Below are 23998 nucleotides of genomic sequence, written 5' to 3' on the forward strand. Positions count from 1 at the left end.
CGCTGTCTGTCTAAATGTGTCAGCCTAACTTTTGGCTTTCTCCCAGATCTTTGCTCCCTATGTGCACCTGAGTGGCATAACTATGATGGTTATCCTTTCCTGGCCTGTGGGCTTCTACTTAATCCATTTGGAAGAAGAAGGTATGTCATGTGGTAGAACCTTACCTGTTTATTTCATCTCTAACTTTAGCTTGTATACTTCACTTAGCAAAATGCAAATTTAGTAGATAGCCACCACTATACCACTTCAAAATTCATTTAGCTTGTTATTCTTACATGCTCTTTGCGGTCGAACTCACAACCGTATGTGGCCTGTCGCAGCAGTTTCCTAGCCAAACAGGTGTCCTTCTGAAAAGGGATTCTTCTAGAAAAATAAGAATTTTATCTTTGTTGTTACAGATTTTCTGGGAATGGTGGGGCGAGAATAGAGATCTGTTTTAATTTTATTTGACTGAAGTGATTGCACAAGTTACAGTTTCTTTAGTTTGTATCAAATATTGCTAGTATCAACTAACAAACTTATGATGGGTCCAGATATCCCTCGTTCCATCCTAGTAATTCAAAGCAGTCTCCTGTGACTCCCTGACTCATAGCAGAAACAGAAAATGTCTGCTACTGCCACTGATCTCTCCATTCCTAATATGGAAACAAAAGAATCAGAGCTGTATACCAAATCGTTCTGAGAATAAAGTTATCTTGCAGCACCTTCACTAAAAAAGTAGGGTCTTGCTTTCTTTACCGTCTCTCTTTTTACTCTTGATTAAATAAGGAGTATTTGCTTTCTGAATTGTGCAAGGATGCAGGCAAAAGAAAGACTGGATTGATACTTTTGCCATTGTGTGCTTGTACATGTGTGTATGAGGTGAATTTTAGGCAATATTTCTGGGGCAGGATCTTAAAGGGGATAATAATGAACTCTTTTTCATTTCCTAAATTTTAGCTAGAATCAGAAGATACAAGATGGCAAATTATGACAGAGAAAAAACCAGGAGATGTAATACACTCACAAAGTTGAGAGGTTAGAGCTGGAGATCTAGATTTGCAAGTGATTGGAGCATAAGTGGTAACTTAAAAATATGCAAATGGGTAAAATTCTCAGAGGTCTAAAATAGTGTTGGGGGAATGACCAGTGATAACAGATACTGCGATAGGCTGTTGGGTGGGTGTGTGAGAAAGAGAGAAAGAGACGAGCAAATACCTAATATTTATCGATGACCTATTATGACTCATCACTGTTGATATATCAATTCTCTGAGGTAGGTTTTAGTAGAAAGATAGCTCCTTTTTTCAGAATGAAGAAAATGAAGACTCAGAGAGGTTAAGCAACATGTCCTTAGTCACACGACTAGAAAGTGGTAGACTATGGCTTTGAACTAAGATTTTTGTCAACTAGTGCTCCTTCCACTATTTTGCAATTTCTTAAATACAGGCATTTTAGGCTTATCTTTACAGGCTTTCTCAGAACCTACAAAACTACTTTTCCTCCTGCGAAAATATTCCTTAACATTTTCTCTTCATCCTACTTCCTTCACAGTTCATTCCCTTTTAAATTTATAGTTCCAGTGATTTTTTTCTTAATAGTAATGCTTGTATTTGGATAACCCTATACTTTAAAAATCACTGAAAATAAGTGAGGACGTGACAGAAATAGTAAATGAGCTAGTCCATAGAATCAATGAAACTGATAGACTGGGTATTAACTGACAGCTGCTGGGATAGTTAGTTGCTTGAGATGGTTTTCCATTCCACTTCTGCTTTGTTCTCACTTCTCTCTCTCCCAACTTTTTTTTAGCTCTACAGGTGGCTATTGGATTGCCTTTTTTCCTTATCCTTTTATGTCTCTATGTTATTCCATTGGGGATTCATTCTCCCTGCATTCAGGAGGAGGGTAAATTGGGACCCAAGCCAGACTTCTTTGGACATAGAGGTGCACCCATGGTAGGTCTGAGCATGGCTGAGTAGGCATATACATGGGGTGTGTGGATGAGAGAATGGGACCTCAGAACCATGGCAACCCCTGGAAAGGAAAAGGGTTTGGCTGGAAATGACAAGAATGAAGAGTTAATTGTAAAGGTTGGATTTGAACCCAAGTCACCTAACTTATCTTTCTGTACTGTGCCCAGTCACATTACCTCAGATGAGCAGAGTCCCAGAATCAGTTTGGGTAGAGGAGAATATAGGCAGGCTCTTCAAAAAATAGCTCCCCCCCTCCCCCCGCAAAGAGCCAAGGGATCCAAACTCATCTTCCTAAAGCCCTTTGTTACTGGGCTCCCTCCCAGCCATTAAAGGGATGGTGGCAGGGAGAGAGACTCTGAGGAATAGCAGTTGATGTTTTTTTCTTCCACAGTTGGGGCCTGAGAATACCATGATGTCCTTTGAGAAAGCTGTTGAACAAGGGGCCTGGGGGCTGGAGAGTGATGTACAATTAAGGTAGGAAAGCAGGGGCTGAAATGGGGAAGAGATAAGACCAATGCCATGGAAGATGACCAGTATGACCCAACTTGTAGAGAGGACAAGCCCCGGGAAGTTTCTCCTGTATTTGTATGGCACATATGCACAGAGCACACACAGAGACCACTTCTTTACAAACCACACTTCTGTACCCCTACATTCTCAAACATAGTCTCATAAATAATATACACACTATATAGTTCCCATACATAATTCAAATTTGTGCTCATTGCAAACCATGCTGACATTTTAACCCCATGCACTACCCTAGCAATCTACTTTAAATTCCCTGGGCACCTACTATATTCTAGGCCTTTTTGTGGGTGCTAGAGAGAGGCAAAAAAGATGTAGCCCTGCTTAATAGATGTTCGTAGCCAGTGAAGGAGAAACAGCATGTTTATAAAGAGAGTATAAAACGATTTGTGGTGAGTTCCTTCCAGAGAAGAATAAGTCAAATGCAGTAGAACATCAGGACCCTGGGATCATGTGGAGGATCATCAGTGGAGGAAAAGACCACTGCCCATTGTGTGAAAAAGATCGGTGTCCTCAGAATTGTGTTTATGTTGTCTTGAGGAAAAAATATTATTTTACCAATCAAAGGTGAATAAAGAAGGTATTCTATGGAGAGGCAACAGTCTGCAAGCTAACCTGTATGGAATCCTTAAGTGATATGCTTTGGGGGTAGGAGAAGGCTATGTGAATAAGAGGTATGGCTGTAGGACCCACTGAGGCTGGATCATAGAGATCCCTAAATGTGTAATGGGCTGCTTTGGTAGACTGTAGAGGACATATTACCTCATTGTTTTAGAAAGACTCATCAGGACATGTATGAGAGAGAATTGTCAGGGAGATAGGTGGTTGGCTGTAGCATTGTCCAAGGGAAAACAAAAGAAGACTTGAATCAGGGCAGTGGTGAGGACAAAATGACATGCTTTGCTGTAGAATCTTTGTACTAGAGCAGCTGGACGTGGAAAGGTTTCATCTGTAGTATGGGTATATTAGAGAATGTGGTTTGTACAGACTGCCTTTATAGCCCTTCTAAGGGAGAAACAAAAGAGAAATGAACCTTCTATTTCAAAGATGAGGAAATATGTTTTGAACCTAGATTTAAATAAGGACAATATATTACTGAAGTCCTAAGGCTGGAATGAGCATAATAAATCCAGAATTAGAGCTAGATTTCCTGACCCCTGAGTGGAGTTCTTGATGGTATCCAACAGTAACAACTGTTTCATGCAGAATGTTTGACTTAGAATTGAAAATGGATAGTTTATTAGAGCTCCTGGGTCATTTATTGAAATGTCTCATGGTCATGACATAATGTGGTAAAGGTGCTCAGTTGGTGAGGTCCTGGTGTAACGTCTTTCTCTCTCTTGTTACTTCTGTGACTTCAACTTTAAAGTAGGTGATCCTTCCAACCCCTCAGTCTCTTTGCTCATTGTTCCTGCACCATTCACATTCATGGTCATACCCTATGCTTTATCATTACCAAAAATTGCATATCAGCCAGAGTCCAGTCAGGACATGAATACCACACCAGTAACTTGAACAGGAAAAATGCAGTATCAAGAATTACTAAGTATGGGGTGCCTGGGTGGCTCAGTGGGTTAAAGCCTCTGCCTTTGGCTCAGATCATGTCCAGGGTCCTGGGATTGAGCCCTGCCATCGGGCTCTCTGCTCAGCAGGGAGCCTACTTCCCCCTCTCTCTCTGCCTGCCTCTCTGCCTACTATTGATCTCTGTCTGTCAAATAAATAAAATCTTTTTTTAAAAAGTTTAAAGAAGAATTACTAAGTAGAAGTATTAAAATGTGGTTAACTACCAAAAGAGGTAAGAGAATCCTGGGAAATATAAAAATATCAAGTACAGCTACTGGAACTTCTGTTCCAGATGAAATGGAGTAAGCACATTCTACCTTATTTTTTCCAAGAATTACAAAATACAAAAACAACAACAAATGGATAAAAATCACATACTTAAAAGTGCACAAGAATATGAGATGTAGGGGCGCCTGGGTGGCTTAGTCATTAAGCGTCTGCCTTCGGCTCAGGTCATGATCTCAGGGTCCCAGGAGTAAGCCCCACATGGGGCTCCCTGCTCAGCAGGGAACCTGCTCCTTCTCCCACTCCACTTGCCTGTGTTCTCTCTCTCGCTGTGTCTCTCTCTCTCAAATAAATAAAAAGATCTTAAATAAAAAACGAAAAACAAATAAGAGAGATACCTGGCTTTCCTAACACACAGACACAGAGAGCTAGGCAAAATGAGGAGACAGAGGAATATGTCACAAATGAAAGAACAGGACAAAATCACAGGAAGAGAACTAAAATGTAAGTAATATGCCTGAGAGACAATTTAAGGTAATGATCAAAAAGATACTCGCTGGACTTCAAAAAAGAGTGGAAGGCATCAGTGAGACCCTTAAGACAGAGATAGAAAAAGAACCATTTAGAATTGAAGAACACAATGAATAAAAATACACTTGATGAAATAAGTAGCAGGCTGAAAGAAGCAGAGGAACAATTTAATGAACTGGAAGACAGAAGAATGGAAAGCAATCAAACAGCAAATGAGGAAAGAAGAATTATGAAAATGAGAATAGGCTTAGGGAGTTTAGTGACCCCATCAAGCATAATAATATTCACATTATAGGGTTCCCTAAAGAAGAAGAGAGAGAAAACGGGGCAAAAATTTATTTGAAGAATTAGGAGCTAAAAACTTCCCTAAACTGGGGAAGGAAATAGGAGGCAGAGAGATTCCCTCAACAGAATGAACCAAAGTAGGTTCACACCAAGACATATAGTAATCAAAATGGCATAAAGTAATGATAAAAAAAAAAATAGCAAAAACAGCAAGAGAAAACACAGTTACATACAAGAGAAACCTTGTAAGTCTATCAAAAACTTTGTAGGCCAAAAGGGAGTGGCATGATTCCATGCCATATTCCATGTGCCAAAATGGAATAATGAACAGCCAAGAATACTCTTTCCAGCAAGGCTGTCATTAAGAATAGAAGGAGAGATCATTTCTTAGACAAAAACTAAAGGGGGTCATGACCACTAAATCAGCCCTACAAGAAATATTAATGGGGACCCTTGAATGGAAAGGAAAGACCATAAGTGAGAATATGAAAAGTAGGAAACACAAGAACAGTAAAAATAAGTATTTCTGTAAAAAACCAGTCAAGGCATTCATAAAAGGATGTAAAATATGACACCATATACTTAAAATGGGAAAAAAAAGAGTAAAAAGTGTTTGAACTTAAGTGACAGTCAACTTAGTGTAGATTGCTATGTGCAAAAGATGTTATATGCTACCCTAATGGTAACCATAAATTAAAAACCACTAACAGATATGCAAAGAATAAAGAGAAAGGATTCCAAGTGTATAACTAAGAAAACCAGCAAATCATGCAAAAGAGAAAGAGAAAAAAGGATCAGAGAAAAACTACAAACCAACCAGTAACAAAAAGTCAAACATATCTATCAATAATTACTTTTAGTGTAAATGGACTAAATGCTCCAATCAAAAGACATAGAGTAAACAGAGTGGATTAAAAAAAAAAAAAAGCCCATCTATATGCTCCCTACACAGGACCCATTTCATATCTAAAGAAACCTGAAAATTGAAAGTGAAGGGCTGGAGAAACATTATGAAAATGGATGTCCAAAGAAAGCTAGAGTAGCAATACTTAATATTGGGCAAAATAAACTTTTTTTATGTTTTAAAATTTTTAAAATTTATTTAAATGCTAGCATAGTTAACATACAGTGTCATATTAATTTTAGGTGTACAGTATAGTGATCAGAATTTCAAGGGGTTCTTAGGTGGCTTGCTCAGTTAAGCGACTGCCTTTGGCTCAGGTCATGATAATGGGGTCCTGGGATCCAGCCCCACAAGGGGCTCCCTGCTTAGCAGGGAGCCTGCCTCTCCCTCTGCAGCTCCCCCTGCTCATTCATGCTCTTGCTGTCTGTCTCTCATTCTCTGCCAAATAAAAAAATCCTAAAAAAAAAAAAAGTTCTGTACATTACTCAGTGTTCATGATGTTAAGTAAACTCTTAATCCCCTTTACCTATTTTACCCTTCTCCCTGAGCACCCTCCTCTAGTAACCTTCTGTTTGTTCTCTATTGTTAAAAGTCTGATTCTTGGTTTCTCTCTTTTTTTTTTTCCTTTGTTCATTTGTTTCTTTTTTAAAATTATTATTTTTTTTAATTTGAATTTTAAGTAGTTAACATACAGTTCAATATTGGTTTCTGGAGTAGTACTCAGTGATTCATCACTTATATACAACACGCAGTGCTCATCATAAGTGCCCTCCTCAATACCCATCATCCCTCTAGCCCATCGCCCACCCTCATTTTGTTCTCTGTCATTAAGAGTCTCTTATGGTTTGTTACATGTATCGGGCAAAATAAACTTTAAAACAAAAAGTGTAACTAGAGACAAAGAAGGACACTATATAATAATAAAGGGGACAAACTAACAGCATAATATAACAATTATAGGTATTTATGTACCCAACATGGGATCACCCAGATATGTAAAACAGTTAATAACAAACACAAACTAATTGATAGTAATACAATAATAGTAGGGGACTTTAACACCCCCACTTACATCGACTAATAGGTCATCCAAACAAAAAAATCAAAAGGAAACAATGGCTTTGAATGACAGACTGGACTAGATTTCACAGATATATTCAAAATAGTCCATAATAAAACAGCAGAATATACATTCATTTCAAGTGCACATGGAACATTTTCCAGTATAGATCACATATTAGCCCCCCCCCCCCAAAAAAAAAAAAAAACAACCCAGGCCCCAACAATTTCAAAGAGATCTAAGTCATACCATGTTTCTTTTCTGATTGCAATGCTGTGAAACTAGAAATCAGCCACAAGAAAAACGCTGAAAAGAACACAAATCCATGGAGGTTAAATAACATGTTAGTAAACAATGAATGGGTCAACCAAGAAATCAAAGAGGAAGTAAAAAAAATACATCAAAACAAATGAAAACAAAAACACAATGGTCAAAAAACTTTGGGATGCAGCAAAAGTGTTTCTAAGAAAGAAGTTTATAGCAATACAGGCTTACCTCAAGAAGCAAGAAAAATCTCCAATAAACAATCTAACCTTACGCCCAAAGGAGTTAGAAGAACAACAAACAAAACCCCAAACCAGCAGAGTGAAGGAAATAATAAAGATTGGAGCAGAAATAAATGATTTTCAGAAACTGAAAAACAAAAACAAAAACCCAAAACAATAAAACAGATAAATGAAACCAGGAGCAGTTTTTTTTTGTTTGTTTTGTTTTTTTTTAAAGATCAACAAAATTGATGTACCTCTAGCTAGACTCATAGGAAGAGAGAGAGGGAAGGAAGGAAGAAGAAAGGTGAAGGGGAAAAGACTTAAACAAAATCACCAATGGAAGAGGAGAAATGATAAATCACAGAAACAAAAACAGTTGTAAGTGAATATTATGAAAAACTATGTGCCAACAAATAAGTTCACCCAAAAGAAATTGGTAAGTTCCTAGAAACATATATTCTACCAAAAGTGAAACAGGAAGAAATAGAACAGTTAAGCAGACTGATTACTAAAGAGATTGAATCTATAATCAAAAACTCCTCAAAAAACTCAAGTCCAGGACCAAATGGCTTTGCAGGTAAATTCTACAAAACATTTTAAGAAGACTTAATACCTATTCTTCTCAAACTATTCAAAAAAAATAGAAAAAAAAACCCTTCTAAATTCATTTTTTGAGGACAGTATCATCCTGATAACAAAACCAGATAAAAACACCAAAAATAAACCACTTGTAGACACACTACAGGCCATCTCTGATCAACATAGATGTAAAAATCCTCAATAAAATGCCAGAAAACTCAACATCAAAAAACAAATAATCCAATTAAAAATGGGCAGAGGACATGAACAGATATTTCTCCAAAGAAGACATCCAGATGGCCAACAGACACATTAAAAGATGCTCAACATCACTCATCATCAGGAAAATGCAAATCAAAACTGCAGTGTCATCTCATACCTATCAGAATGGCTAAAAACAAAAACAACAACAACAAAAAAAACCCACAAGAAACAACAGGTGTTGGAGAGGATATGAAGAAAAAGAAACACTTGTGCCCCGTTAGTAGGAATGCAGAGGGGTACAGCCACTGCAGAAAACAGTACGGAGGTTCCTAAAAAAGTTAAAAATAGAATTACCCTATGATCCAGTAATTACACTACTGAGTATTTTGCCCCCAAGATAAAAAATGCACTAATTCAAAGGGATATGTACACCCCTGTATTTATAGCAGCATTATTTACAATAGCCAACTTAGGGAAGCAGCCCAGAGTATCCATTGACATAGATGAGTGGATAAAGAAGATGTGGTATAAGTATGCAATGAAATATTATTCAGCCTTAAAAAAATAATGAATCTTGCCATTTACAATGGTATGGATGAAGCTGGAAAGTGTAATGCTATGTGAAGTAAGTCAGTCAGAGAAAGACAAACACCATATGATCTCCTCATATGTTGAATTTAGGTGGGGGGGAAGCAAATGAGCAAATGGGAAAAAACACAAACCAAGAAACAGATTCTTAGCTATAGAGAACTGACCGAGGTTACCAGCGGGGAGGTGGGTGGAGGGATAGGTGGAAGAGGTGATGGAGATTAAGGAGCACATTTTGTATACTTGAAACTAATATTACACCGTATGTTAACTGTATTGGAATTAAAAAAAAAACACACACACACACAACTCTCCTCTTTTCTCCCTTCTCTCAGCCCCTGGTAACCATCATTCCATTTTCTGTTTCTATGATTTTGACTACTGTAGATACCACATATGAATGGATCATCCAGTATTTGTCTTTTCTGTGACTGTCTTATTTCACTTAGCATAATGTCCTCAAATTTCATCATACTAAGGCATGTGACAGGATTGCCTTCCCTTTTCAGGCTGAATAATATTCCATTGTGTGTATATAACACGTTTTATTTATTCATTTGCCAATGGACATTTGGGTTGCTTCCACATCTTGTTATTTTGAATAATGCTGCTGTGAACATGAGTCTACAAGTATATTTTCTAGACCTTTCTTTAAATTCCTTTGGGCATATACTCAGAAGTGGAATTGCTGAAACATGGTAATTCTGTGTTTAATTATCTGAGGAACTGCTGTGCTGGATAAAGGGATTTTTTAAACCTGTATATAAAATCCTGGGCAGACCTTTGTGTAATCTATGCTTGAAGCCTTACAGAAACAACACAGCTGAATATTTGATAACTGGATGTTGGTCTGGAATACCATCCGGATTTTAGATTTACTTCTGGGTAGCACATAATGGGATAGGCCAGAAAAGCATTGCAAAGCTTTTGAAAACTAAACTGACTTTGGAGCCATGGCTGCAAACATGGGCCAGGACATGTGTGCCTAGAAACAATGACTGCTAAAATAAATTTATTTGACAGAGATCACAAGTAAGCAGAGAGGCATAAAATAAATTTAAATAGCAGTGAGGCTTTCATCAAAAATCCCAAGGATATAGTCCAAAGTTTTCATCATACTTACAAAAATCTAAGCCTAAAAGGTAATTAATAGATGTTACCACCAAGAGAAACAGATGTTGGAATCATCAAGAATTTTAACACAGCTGCCTTAATATATCTCAAACAAACTGCGGACACTCATTAAGCAAACGAGAAAGGAGAATGTATTAGCAAAGAAAACGAAGGAATAAAGAAGAACCACATGGAAATAAAATTTCTTTAATGAAAAGAAGATGATTTAAAAAGTCAATTTGTGGGGCATCTGGGTGGCTCAGTCGATTAAGTGTCTCCTTCGGTTCAGGTCATGATCCCAGTATTCTAGGATCCAGCCCCTACTTTGGGCTCCCTGCTCAGCAGGGAGCCTGCTTCTCCCTCTGTTACCCCCACTGCTGCTCCTCTCTCTGTCTCTCTCAAGTGAATAAATTTAAAAAAATCATAAGAAAAAAAAGTCAACTTATTTATATAAAGTCATCATTGTGTTATACATCTTAAATAAATACAATGACATGTCAGTTAGTCTCAGTAAAATGAGAAGAGTCAACCTCTGAGCATTTGAATTACTCCCTCATTTAAAAAACACTTTTAATTTGGCTTCTAGGGTATCATATGGTCCTGATTTTCTTCCTTTCTGGACTGGTTTCCTAAATGGTTTTCTTTGCCCATTCCTGCCATCTCTTCTTACTCTCAAAATTGTGGAATTTTTGAGATTTGTGATAAAATATTTATAAAGGAAGTCTCATCCCTATTTCCTAAATGAACTTGTTTTGACAGTGTTTACCCCATTTTGTAAAATTATAAACATGTTTTAATTATATATCCAAACATGTTTATATGAAACTTTTATTTCAATATGATATTTTTAAGATGCATTTGAAAAAGAGGTGTGTCTATATGTCAAAAGCAAGGAGTATAAACTAGTATTTAGCATCTAAGAGAGAAAGTGTATAGGAGGACCTATTAAGAATCTATGCAAAGACTTTTGGCTGTTCAGGTTTATGGCATAAAGGCCCAGTTAGACAGCCTCACTAAACCTGGAGCAAATCCTCTTATTTTACTGAGTCGTTGTGTTTCCTGAAGCAGTGTTGACCTCATGTGAGCCAAAAGAAGAAATGACTCACTGGAAGTCAAAGGAAGCTGAGGCACAGAAAGATCAAAGTAAGCTTCTGTGGGATTTACTGCCCCATTCCTGCTAGCTAAGTCAATTCTTAACTTTTTAGGGGAAATATGTGTAAATGTACTTAGCAGGTGTGTGTGTGTCTGTGTTTGTGTGCACACATACATGTGTGTGAGTGTGTGTGAGAGTTCAGTAATTTCTTGCAGTATTACCTACTCTTTAGCATTCACGATGAACAAAATGTCAAATATTTTAGTACAGATGTGCCATGCCAAACCATAATAGATCCCGAGGCAAAAGGTAAAGTCAGTAATTTTATCTGTATTTGAAATTTAATTATTTTCTTTGTCATGGATTTTTCCTTAATTTATATTTTTTAAAGATTTATTTATTTGAGAGTGTGTGTGCGCAAGAACGAGCAGAGGGAAGAGCAAAAGTGGGGAGAGAGAGAACATCCAGCAGACTCCTGGCTGAGTGCCGAGCTGGAGCCTGAAATCATGACCTGAGCTGAAATCAGGAGTTGGTTGCTCAACTGACTGACTCACCTTGGTGTACGTTTATTAATTTAGATTTTTAAAAATATTACATTGGGAAAGGTATGTGCTATGGGGAGTGCTGTGAAATGTGTAAGCCTGATGATTTCACAGACCCATGCCCCTGGGGCAAATAATACATTATATGCTAATAAAAAAATAAATTTAAAAAATTTTAAAAAATACTGCATTAAAACAGTATCTTGGTTACTGATTGTTTGGCACCTTCGTTCCATCTTACACCTGATGTGAGCATACTACTATTTTGCTATATTTTTCTCATTTCTTGTCTCACTTTAGATTAATGGGGTACTTTTTAGGACTTTATCTACTTTTTAGGACTTTATCTCCCCTATTGGCTTATTAGCTATGCTTTTTTTTTAGTGGATGTACTGAGTTACAATATGATATTTAACTTACCACTTCTTCATTAAATATATATATATATATATAGCGTGTGTAAAATACAAATCTTTTAACAATATACTTCCATCTCACCTCTCCTGTTGTTTGACCTGTTACTGTCATGAATTCCACAATACATTAATTTTTGCTTTAAATGGTCAATAATCCTTTTTAAAGATTAAAAATGAGAAAATTTTAAATATTTACTCATGTAGTTGTCTTTTCTGGTACTCTTCATTCTTTTGTGTAGTCCAAGTTTCCAGTTGATACTTAGTTTTTGCCTAAGAGTATCTTTTAATTTTTCTTAGAGTGCAGGTCTGTTGGAAAAAGAATACTATCTTTTGTTTCTATGGAAACATTCTCATTTTCCTTTTATTTTTTTAAATATAAATTTATTTTGTGCCTTCAGGTGATGTTTGTGTGCTAGAAACATTTTACTTTAATTGAAATCAAAATAAGTATTTAGTTTATTAAACTCAGAACCCTTGTTCTTAAGCTTTTGAATTTAGTTTATAAACTTTATTCCCACTCCTGGGTGGAATATATCTGACATTCTTCTAGGAAGCTTCCAACTATCTTAATGTTAATGCCTTGCTAGAGGGAAAACCAAGCTTAACTTGACAACAACAAGGCCCAGGGTATCCTGTGAGTCTTCTTTAACATCTGGAAATCCTTTTGAAACCTCTCTTTTCCTTACCTCCCCCAGCTCACAAGTATCTAATCAGCCACCTCTCACAGCCCTGGGGCAGCAGCTCTTTCTGCCCATAGGTCCTATAAAATGGTGGTTAATAAAACCACCATTTTGCACCAAAACAAAACAAAAACTTATTCCATTTATAAGTCTAACTTTTTTATTAGTTTTTTAAATTTAATAACAGTATTGTTAACATACAGTGTTATATTAGTTTCAGATGTACAGTATCGTGATTCAGCCATTCCATACATTACTCAGTGCTCATCATGTTAAGTGTACTCTTAATCCCCATCACCCATCCCCCCCATCCATCTCCCCTCTGGTAACCATCTGTTTCTTCTCTATAGTTAGGGTTTTGTTTCTTGGTTTGTCTCTCTTTTTTCCTTTGCTCATTTGGTTGTGTGGGGTTTTTTTTTTTTTTTTTTTTTTTTTTTGGTTTTTGTTTGTTTGTTTTTTAAAGATTTTATTTATTTATTTGACAGAGAGAGAGAGTCACAAAGGCAGAAGCAGGCAGAGAGAGAGGAAGAAGCAGACTCCCTGCTGAGCAGAGAGCCTGATGCGGGGCTTGATCCCAGGACCCTGAGATCATGACCCGAGCCGAAGGCAGAGCCCCAACCCACTGAGCCACCCAGGCGCCCCTCATTTGTTTTATTTCTTAAGTTGCACTATGAGTGGAATCAAATAGTATTTGTCTTTCTCTGACTTATTTTACTTAGTGTAATACTCTCTAGCTCCATCCATGTTGTTGCAAATGGCAAGATTTCATTCTTTTTTGTGATTGAATAATATTCTATTGTATATCTATACCATATCTTCTTTATCTGTTTATCTATCAGTGGACACTTGAGCTTCTTCCTTGATTTGGCTATTATAAATAATGCTGCTATAAACATAAGGTGCATGTATCCCTTTGATCTATTGTTTTTGTATTTGGGGGGTCAATACCTGGTAGTGTGATTACTGGGTCATAGGGTACTTCTATTTTTAACTTTATGAGGAACCTCCATACTGTTTTCTGCAGTGGCTGCACCCCTCTGCATTCCCACTAACAGTGCACAAGTGTTTCTTTTTCTTCACATCCTTTCCAACACCTGTTGTTTGTGTTCTTTATTTTAGCCATTCTGACAGGTGTGAGGTGATATCTCATTGTAGTTTTGATATGCATGTTCCTGATGATGACTGATGTTGAACATGTTTTCGTGTGTCTCTTAGCCATCTCCATTTCATGGAGAAATCTATTTATGTCTTCTGCTTATTTTTAATTGGATTACTTATTTTGAGGGTGTTGAGTTATGTAAGTTATGAAAGTTTTTAAAAAATATATTTTGGGTACTAACCCTTTATCAGATACATCATTTGCAATTATTTTCTCCCATTCCATTGGTTGCCTTTTAGTTTTGTTGATTGTCTCCTTCACTGTGCCAAAGCTTTTTATTTTGGTGTAGACTGTAGTTTATTTTTGCTTTTGTTTTCCTTGCCTCAGGAAAGATATCTAGAAAAATGTTGGTATGGCCAATGTCAGAGAAATTCTTGCCTGTGCTGTCTTCTAGGATTTTTATGGTTTCACGTCTCACATTTAGGTCTTTAATCCATTTCAAATGCATTTTTACGTATGGTGTAAGAAAGCGGTCCAGTTTCATTCTTTTGATTATAGCTGACCAGTTTTCCCAACAACACTATTTGTTGAAGAGACTGTTTTTTTCCCAGCAGATATTTCCTGTTTTATCGAAGACTAATTTGATGTAGGAAGGATGTTAAGGTTCAAAGCCAATGACCAAGAAAGAATTCTCGAGATGTCTTTAGTGCAAAAAAATGATTTTATTAAAGCACGGTGACAGGACCCATGGGCAGAAAGAGCTGCACTGGGGTTGTGAGGAGTGACTCATTATATACTTTCAAGTTGGAGGGGGCTTAGGGATAGTGTAAATCTCTAAGGAATTTTGGAAGCAAGGTTTCCAGAACCTTGAGGGGGGCTAGGTATTTTTGGAAGAAGGTCATTTATTACCATCTGATAAAAACTTAGTCATGAGACCCTTCAGATATTTATCAATGGGCCATATGCTTGGGGGATGATTGCCAACACGTATCTTGGGGGTTTAGAGATAAAAGAAATTTCTAAAGGAATTTTTATATGTTAAAGTCTACTTACAGGATTCTAGGGGGTTGGGGGAAGGGTTAGGCTAGGATTGCCTTTTGCAGTTAGCAAGGTATTAACATCAAGGCAGTTGAGTCCCTAGAGGAATGTCTCTCTGCCTGTTTCAAGGACTCATCAATGAGCTGTAAGTAGTAAGGAAATTTAATAAAATTTTTCTTATGCCTTTGTTTCTTACATCAAATTGACCATATAATTGTGGGTTTATTTCTGGGTTTTCTATTCTTTTCTGCTGATCTATGTGTCTATTTTTGTGCCAGTCACATACTGTTTGATTACTGCAGCTTTGTAATATAACTTGAAGTCTGGGATTGTGGTATGTCCAGTTTTGTTTTTCTTTTTCAAGATTGCTTATTTGGGGTCTTTTGTGGTTGCATATAAATTTTAGGATCATTTGTTCTAGTTCTATGAAAAACGAAGTATTTTTATAAGGGTTCATTAAATGTGTAGATTGCTTTGGGTAAGAAATCTTCTTCTAATCCACGAGCATGGAAATCTTTCAATTTCTGTCATCTTCCATTTCTTTCATCAATATTTTATCAGAGTATGTGTCTTTCTCATCCTGGTTAAGTTTATTCGTAGGTATTTTATTCTTTTTGGTGCAGTTATAAATGGGATTTTTTTCTTAACTTCCCTTTGCTGCTTCATTATTAGTATATAGAGATGCAGTAGATTTCTGTACATTGATTTTATATCCTGCAACTATAACTCTAATTTTTTTGTATTTATTTTTTTATTAGGGATGTGAGGGAGGGCTTAATGAGGCTCTTTGCCCAGCACAGACCCAATACAAGTCTCAGTCTTATGACCCAGTATCATGATCTGATCAAGTCAGATGATTAACTGACTGAGCCACCCAGGCACCCCTATAAGGCTAATGTCTTAACCATTTTTTTTTTTTTTTTTGCTTAAACACTAGAAATTTTTTTAAAAAAGATTTTTATTTATTTATTTGACAGAGAGAGATCACAAGTAGGCAGAGAGGCAGGCAGAGAGAGAGAGAGAGGGAAGCAGGCTCCCTGCTGAGCAGAGAGCCCGACATGGGACTCGATCCCAGGACCCTGAGATCATGACCTGAGCCGAAGGCAGCGGCTTAACCCACTGAGCCACCCAGGTGCCCAAACACTAGAAATTTATTTTCTCATGATTCTGGAATCATGGCTAGTCTTCTCCCTCAGTGTGTGTCTGTTGCCCAGATTTCCTCCTCTTTTTATTATGTTAAGTTTACCAACCAGTACATCATTAGTTTTTGATGTAGTGTTGAATGATTTATTAGTTGTGTATAATACCCAGTGTTCTTGACAACACATGCTCTCTTTAATCATCATTTTTGAGGGCCTTTGAGTAATAATCAATCCCATTTAATTTAGATGTTTTAAATTGCTTTTATGCATTTAATATATTGTTTTGGTACTGCAGTTGTCTGAAATATTTTAAGAATACTTTAAAAATTCTTATAAATGTAATATATTAAATATACAGCTATGGAGACATTAAATGCTCTTATATCTTTCAAATCTATAAATGTAATGAGATGTGAACTTATAATCACAAATAATAATCACAAATCTAGATCAGCTACTCAGTTTCATATTTTAAATTGAAATTACAAAGGTAACCTAGGAGAAATACTCTTAAACACATAAATTTACTTAAAATGCCAAATACTCAGTATGATTGTTTTAAACATACATATATTTAATTATTTATTTGTCCACTGTGAAATGTGCTTACTCACCAAGAAAACAAGCATTTCATCTGGGTTGCTTTCCCAAGTAAATATTATGTGGTGGCCTTTTTTGGTATAAATTTTTAAAAATTGTTGTAAAATATAAGAGTAAAAAATGTATCATCTAACTATTTTTTAAATGTATAATTAAGTGGTATTGTATATATTTATAATGCTGTGCAAACTTCAGCCATCCATCCTCATAGTCTGAAACTCTATACCCATTAAATAATAACTCCCTATTCTGTCCTCCTTCAAGCTCCTGGCAACCCCATTCTACTTTCTTACATTATAATTGTGACTACTCTAAGTACTTAATATAAGTGTAATCTTACAGTATTTATAGTTTTGTGATTGGCTTATATTATTTAGTATTAAGCTCTCATGGTTCACTCATGTTTAGTGTTTTGTACAATTTTCATCCTAAAAAGAATTAATAATAATCCATTATATGTATACACCATATTTGTTTATCTGTTTATCAGTTGATGGACACTTGTGTTACTCCCACATTTTAACTATAGCAAATAATTCTTTTATGATCATGGATATATAAATATCTACTTAAGTCCCTGCTTTTATAACCAAAGAGGTAAAGGATCTGTACTCGAGGAACTACAGAATGCTCATGAAAGAAATTGAAGAAGACATAAAAAAGATGGAAGACCATTCCATGCTCTTGGATTGGAAGAATAAACATTGTTAAAATGTCTATACTGCCTGGAGCAATCTATACTTTTAATGCCATTCCAATCAAAATTCCCCCGGTATTCTTCAAAGAGCTGGAGCAAATAATCCTAAAATTTGTATGGAATCAGAAGAGACCCCGAATCGCTAAGGAAATGTTGAAAAACAAAAACAAAACTGGGGGCATCACATACCTGATTTCAAGTTTTACTTCACAGCTGTAATCACCAAGACAGCATGTTACTGGCATAAAAACAGACACATAGACCAGTGGAACAGAGTAGAGAGCCCAGATATAGACCCTCAACTCTATGGTCAAATAATCTTCGACAAAATGGGAAAAAATATACAATGGAAAAAAGACAGTCTCTTCAATAAATGGTGCTAGGAAAACTGGACAGCTATATGTAGAAGAATGAAACTCGATCATTCTCTTACACCGTACACAAAGATAAACTCAAAATGGATAAAAGACCTCAACGTGAGACAGGAATCCATCAGAATCCTAGAGGAGAACCTAGGCAGTAACCTTTTCGATATCAGCCACAGCAACTTCTTTCAAGATATGTCTCCAAAGACAAAGGAAACAAAAGCGAAAATGAACTTTTGGGACTTCATCAAGATCAAAAGCTTCTGCACAGCCAAGGAAACAGTCAAGAAAACAAAGAGGCAACCCACGGAATGGGAGAAGATATTTGCAAATGACAGTACAGACAAAAGGTTGATATACAGGATCTATAATGAACTCCTCAAACTCAAGACACACAAAACAGACAATCATATCAAAAAAATGGGCAGAAGATATGAACAGACACTTCTCCAGTGAAGACATACAAATGGCTATCAGACACATGAAAAAATGTTCATCATCACTAGCCATCAGGGAGATTCAAATTAAAACCACATTAAGATACCACCTGACACCAGTTAGAATGGCCAAAATTAGCAAGACAGGAAACAACGTGTGTTGGAGAGCATGTAGAGAAAGGGGAACCCTCTTACACTGTTGGTGGGAATGCAAGTTGGTGCAGCCACTTTGAACAGTGTGGAGATTCCTCAAGAAATTAAAAATAGAGCTTCCCTATGACCTTGCAATTGCACTACTGGGTATTTACCCCAAAGATACAGATGGAGTGAAAAGAAGCATCATCTGTACCCCAATGTTTATAGCAGCAATGGCCACGGTCGCCAAACTGGAAAGAACCAAGATGCCCTTCAATAGATGAATGGATAAGGAAGATGTGGTCCATATACACAATGGAGTAGTATGCCTCCATCAGAAAGGATGAATATCCAACTTTTGTAGCAACATGGACGGGACTGGAAGAGATTATGCTGAGTGAAATAAGTCAAGCAGAGAGAGTCAACTATCATGGTTTCACTTATTTCTGGAGCATAACAAATAACATGGAGAACAAGGAGAGATGGAGAGAAGGGAGTTGAGGAAAATTGGAAGGGGAGGTGAACCAGGAGAGACTATGGACTCTGAAAAACAATCTGAGGGTTTTGAAGGGGCGGGGGTGGGAGGTTGGGGGAACCAGGTGGTGGCTATTAGAGAGGGCACGGATTGCATGGAGCATTGGGTGTGGTGCAAAAACAATGAATACTGTTACGCTGAAAAGAAATTAAAAAAAAAAAAAAAAAAGCTTACAGCAGCCAGGGCAATGCTTACTTGAGAAAATACAGTTGAATCTCAATAAAAGACCTTTGTGGGGGGGGGGGACCCAAAAAAACAAACCCTGCTTTTAGTCCTTTTGGGTGTATACCCAGAAGTGGGATTGCTGTATTATGTGGTAATTCTGTTTTTTAATTTTTTGAGGAACTGTCATACTTTTCTTCCACAGTAGCTATATCATCTTATGTTATTACCAGCAGTGCATAGGGGTTCCAATTTCTCCACATCCTCAACAACACTTTGTCTTTCCTCCTCTCTCCCTCCCTCCTTCTTTCTCTCCTTCTCCCTCCCTGTCTCCTCTTTCTTTCTGATAGTAGCCACTTCAATGGGTGTGAGGTGGTATCTCATTATAGTTTTTATTTGCATTTACCTATTAATAAGTAATGTCTAGCATCTTTCCATGTGCTTATTAGCAATTTATAATCTTCTTTGGAGAAATGTCTCTTCAAGTCCTTTGCCTAGTTTTGAATTGGTTTTTTCCCCCCCTTTGTTCTTGAGATTTAGGAGTTTTGTATATATTCTGGGTATTAATCCCTTATCAAATATATGATTTGCAAATATTTTCTCCCATTCTGTGGGTTGCCTTTTTCCTCTATTGATAGTGCTTTTGATGCAGAAATTTTTTTTTTTTTCATAAAGACCAATTTGCCTTTTTTTTTTCTTTTCTTTTTTGAAGATTTTATTTTTCAGAGAGAGCACAAATGCACACAAGTAGGGAGAGCATCAGGCAGAGGGAGAAGTAGGCTTCCAAGTGAGCAAAGTGCCCAATATTGGACTCAATCCCAGGACTCTGGGATCATGACCTGAGCTGACAGCAAATACTTAACCAACTGAACCCCCAGGGGTCCCATGCCTGTTTTTTCTTTTGTTGCCGATACCTTTGTTGTCATATCCAAGAAGTAACTGCCAAATCCAATGTCATGGTTTTGTCCTCTAAGATTTTTCTTGTTTTATTTCTTAAATTTATATCCTTGATTCATTTTGACTTAGTTTTTGTATATGGTATTAGGTAAAAGTCCAGCTTCATTCTTTTCATGTGAATGTCCAGTTATTACAGCATCATTTGTTGAAAAGATTGTCCTTTTCCTGTTAATAGTCTTGGCACCTTTGTCAAAAGTCATTTACTGTGTATGTAAAAGTTTATTTTTAGGTTCTCTATTCTGTTCCATTGGTCTGTTTTTCTTTATGCCAGGACCACACTATTTTGATTACTGTGGCTTTGTGGTAAGTTTCAAAATCAGGAAACATGAGTCTTCCAGTTTTCTTCTTCTTTTTCAAGATTTTTTTGGCTATTTAGAATACCTTAAGATTTCATATGAATTTTAGGATGGGTTCTTCTATTTCTTTAAAAACATCACTGGGATTTTGATAAGAATTGCATTAAATCTGTAGATTGCTTTGGATAGTGTTGATATCTTAACAATTTATGTCTTTTAGTCCATGAACAAGGGATATGTTTCCATTTACGTCTTATTTAATTTCTTTCAGCATTGTTTTCTAGTTTTTATCATGTAGATCTTTCACCTCCTTGGTTAATTTTTATTCTTTGTGATGGCTATTATGATTGGAATCATTTTGTAATTTTTTTACTCACACTGTTAGTGAATAATTAGTGAATAGAAATGCAACTGATTTTTATCTTTTGACTTTGTATCCTGCAGCTTGGGTCAATTTATTTGTTCTTTTTTTGGGGGGGAATCTTTAGGATTTTCTATGTATAAGATCATACCATCTGAAAACAAGGGTAATTTTATTCTTTCCTTTCCAGTTTGGTTGCCTTTTCTCCTTCTTGCCTAATTGATGTGGCTAGAATGTCCTGTACCACTATGAATAGAAGTGACAAATGTAGACATTCTTGCCTTATTCCTAATCTTAGAGGAAAAGCTTTCAATCTTTCACCACTGAGTATGATGATCATTGTGGGTATTCATTTATGTCTTTTATTATGTTGAGGTTGTTTCTTTCTATTCCTCATTTGTTGAGTCTCTTTTATCATGATTGGTGTTGAATATTGTCAAATGCTTTTTTTGAATCAATTGAGGTGATCATGTGGTTTTTTCCCCCTTTATTCTGTTAATGTGGTGTATTACATTGATGGGTTTTGGTGTGTTGAACCATCCTTGCATTACCGAAATAAATCCTACTTGGTCATGGGCTATAATGGTCTTAATACACTACTTAATTCAATTTGCTAGTATTTTGTCGAGGATTTTTGCATCAGTGTTCATTAGGTATATTGATCTGTAGTTTTCTTGTAGTGTGTTTGTTTGGCTTTGGTGTTAGTGTTAGGATATCCTTTAGACTCTTCACTTTTTTTTTTTTTTAAGCAATATTTTCTGTTTCTTTTCCTCAGACTCAGTACTTCTATTGTACTATTGTCAAGTTCACTGAATCCTGCTTTTGCCTGCTTAAATCTGCCTTTGAATTTTCTCATCAGTTTTTCATTTCAGTTCTTGTACTTTTCAGCTTCAGAATTTCTTTTTGATTTCTTTTTAGATTTTTAAATCTTTTTATTCATATTTCCATTGTGTTCATACATTGTTTTCTTGACCTTATCTACATCTTCCTTTAGTTCTTTGAATATTTTTAAGATGATTGTTTTTAAGTCTTTGTGTAGTATATCTGCCATGAGCTCTTTCTCAGGAATAGTTTCTGTTGATTTATTTTTTTCTGTGAATGGGCCATACTTCCTGTTTCTTTGTGATTTTTTTTAATTGAAAACTGGAAATTTGAATCTAATAATGTGATAAAACTAGAAATCAGATTCTCCCCCTTCCTCAGGGTTTGCTATGTTTTTTGTTATTATTTTTATATCATGTAGTATGTCTAAAGTATAAAATCAAGGTCTTAGGTTTTCCTGATCCTTTCCTCTGGAATGCACAGTTACTTTCTGATTTTCCCCATATATGCAGCTATTTCTAGTGTGCTAGCCTTTTAATATCTTGGGAAAAGAGAAAAATGAAGAGGGGTTAAAGTCCTTTAAATTTCCTGGCAGTCACTTTTGCCTGAAAGGAAGGACTTTGCAATAGTGGGAGTAGGTGCAATAATGGTGGCTTGCCTCTCTGTCTGCCCTCCTATGGCAAAAAGCAACAGTGACCAGAACACACACCCCCTATATTTGGGGTACAGGGTGGTTTGTGCTACCAGCTCTCACCAGCTGCTGTGTAAGCTACTCTTGGAACTGCACAGTTTTATGCCATGTGGCTGGGGTGGGGGGTTGATAGCTGCTAATGTGCTAAGAGCTGAAATTGAGGAAGATTAACCCCAATTTATGTGCCAGCCTTCCCCTGGAAATTGCTACCATTTTAATATACTCCAGAGTTCCAAGATAATTACATTAGACATAGTCTGCTGATACAGTTGTTGTCTAAGTTGAAGGACAGATTCCTGGTGCTTCCTACTTTGCTGTTTTTCCAGAATCCTCTTTTCTTTCATTTTTGAAAGATTTTAAGTTAATAGTTATTTTCCTTCATCGTTTAAAATATGTTGATTCACTAATGTTTTGTCTTTTATCTTTTATCATTTTTTTATGAGAAGTCTGCTATATGCTTTTCTTTATTTCTCTCTAACTATGTCCTTCATTTCCTCCTCTGCCTACCTTTATAGTTTCTTTTCCCTTATCAGTTTTTGGGTATTTTTCACCAATTTGGATGTAATAATCCTTAATGTGGTGTATGTATATGTACTCTTTCTTATATTTATCCTTCTTGGTATCCCTGAAGATTCTTGGATTTGTTAATGTGTAATTATCATCCAATTTTTAAGACATTTTACTTTCGTTTCCTCAGATTTTTTTCTCCCATCTTTTTAAGACCCCAGTCATGCATATACAATATTACTTGTCTAATAGTGTCTTATAGGTCATTTGGATAGATTCTATTCCTACATCTTCAAATTCTCTGATCTGTACATAATCTATACTATCTAATCTTATGTTACGTAAGTGCAGTGAAATTTTCATTTAATTATTACAGTTTTTCAGCTTTGGAACTTCCTTTTTTGTGTCATACAGTTATGTTTTTATTATGTTCATGTTTTCTTGACATTATTTAAATGTATATTTAAATATACATTTAAACAAAATATGCATTTTTGTTTTATATGATTTAATGCCCTTGTTGATTCATTCTATCATCACTTTCATTTCTGAGTTTGTCTTTATTGAATAATTACTTCTGGTTCTGGTTACATTTTCCTGCTTCTTTGCATGTCTGGTAAATTTGGTGGACATGTGGTTTTAGGATAGCTGCTGTATTTTGTTGTATTCCTTTAAAGAATTTTGGACTTCTTTAGCAAGAAGTTAAGTTACTTAAAGTTAGGTTGATCCTTTGAAGGATATTTTTAAGTTCTTTAATGTCATTCTAGTTCTAAATTATCCCCATTTTAGGGCATGGCCCCCTGGAGTCTCTGAAGAATGTCTTTGTAATTACTGAAGTCTCTCTGCTCTTGCTGGATGGAACTTGAAAGATTCATAGTCCTGTGTGGGCTCTGTACATTGTCTTAGAACTTTCTGGTGATTTTTCTTTTCATGGAAGTTGTTCTTCGCAAGCTTTATAGGGTTTTACTCTGCACATTGATATTTAGGTATATACTCAAAGGACCTCTGCATATTTCTCAGGAACTCTTTATTTTTGTTTTCCCCATAGCTCCATTCTTTGTGAGATGCTAGCTGACAAATTCTAGCTAACCCGACCTCTCTTTGATCTGTTCTCTTTCTACTCAAATCAACATGATAGCTGGGTACATTTTAGGGTCCCCCTCTCTGTGACACAGTCTAGTATTCACCTGCAAAAAGGAAGCCTGGGTAATGGAAGAGCTAATTTCATCTGTATACATTTTCTCAGAGATAATCATACTGTGCTCCCAGTTCCCCACTGGGCTGAAAAGAATTATTTCCCTTATTTTGTCCAGTTTTCTAGTTGTTTATGGACAGGAGGCCAAGTCTCATCTTTGTTACCTCATGGCTATTACAGAATTCTCTTCACAGGTACTTTAATG

The 23998-nt window shown here is 36.3% G+C and overlaps 1 protein-coding gene across 2 annotated transcripts in view; it reads left to right on the top strand.

Annotated features, from left to right (window-relative positions):
* Positions 1–23998, top strand: part of GDPD4 (glycerophosphodiester phosphodiesterase domain containing 4) — a 174957-nt gene that overhangs the window by 48342 nt on the left and 102617 nt on the right. For both annotated transcript variants that reach the window (XM_059188225.1, XM_059188232.1), the window contains exons 7-10: positions 47–140; positions 940–1017; positions 1792–1937; positions 2347–2429. In XM_059188225.1, coding sequence (XP_059044208.1) covers positions 47–140; positions 940–1017; positions 1792–1937; positions 2347–2429 — 401 coding nt within the window. The remainder of the gene's footprint in view (positions 1–46; positions 141–939; positions 1018–1791; positions 1938–2346; positions 2430–23998) is intronic.

Source organism: Mustela lutreola, chromosome 1 (assembly GCF_030435805.1).
Source record: "Mustela lutreola isolate mMusLut2 chromosome 1, mMusLut2.pri, whole genome shotgun sequence".
NCBI classification, from domain to species: Eukaryota; Metazoa; Chordata; class Mammalia; order Carnivora; family Mustelidae; genus Mustela; species Mustela lutreola.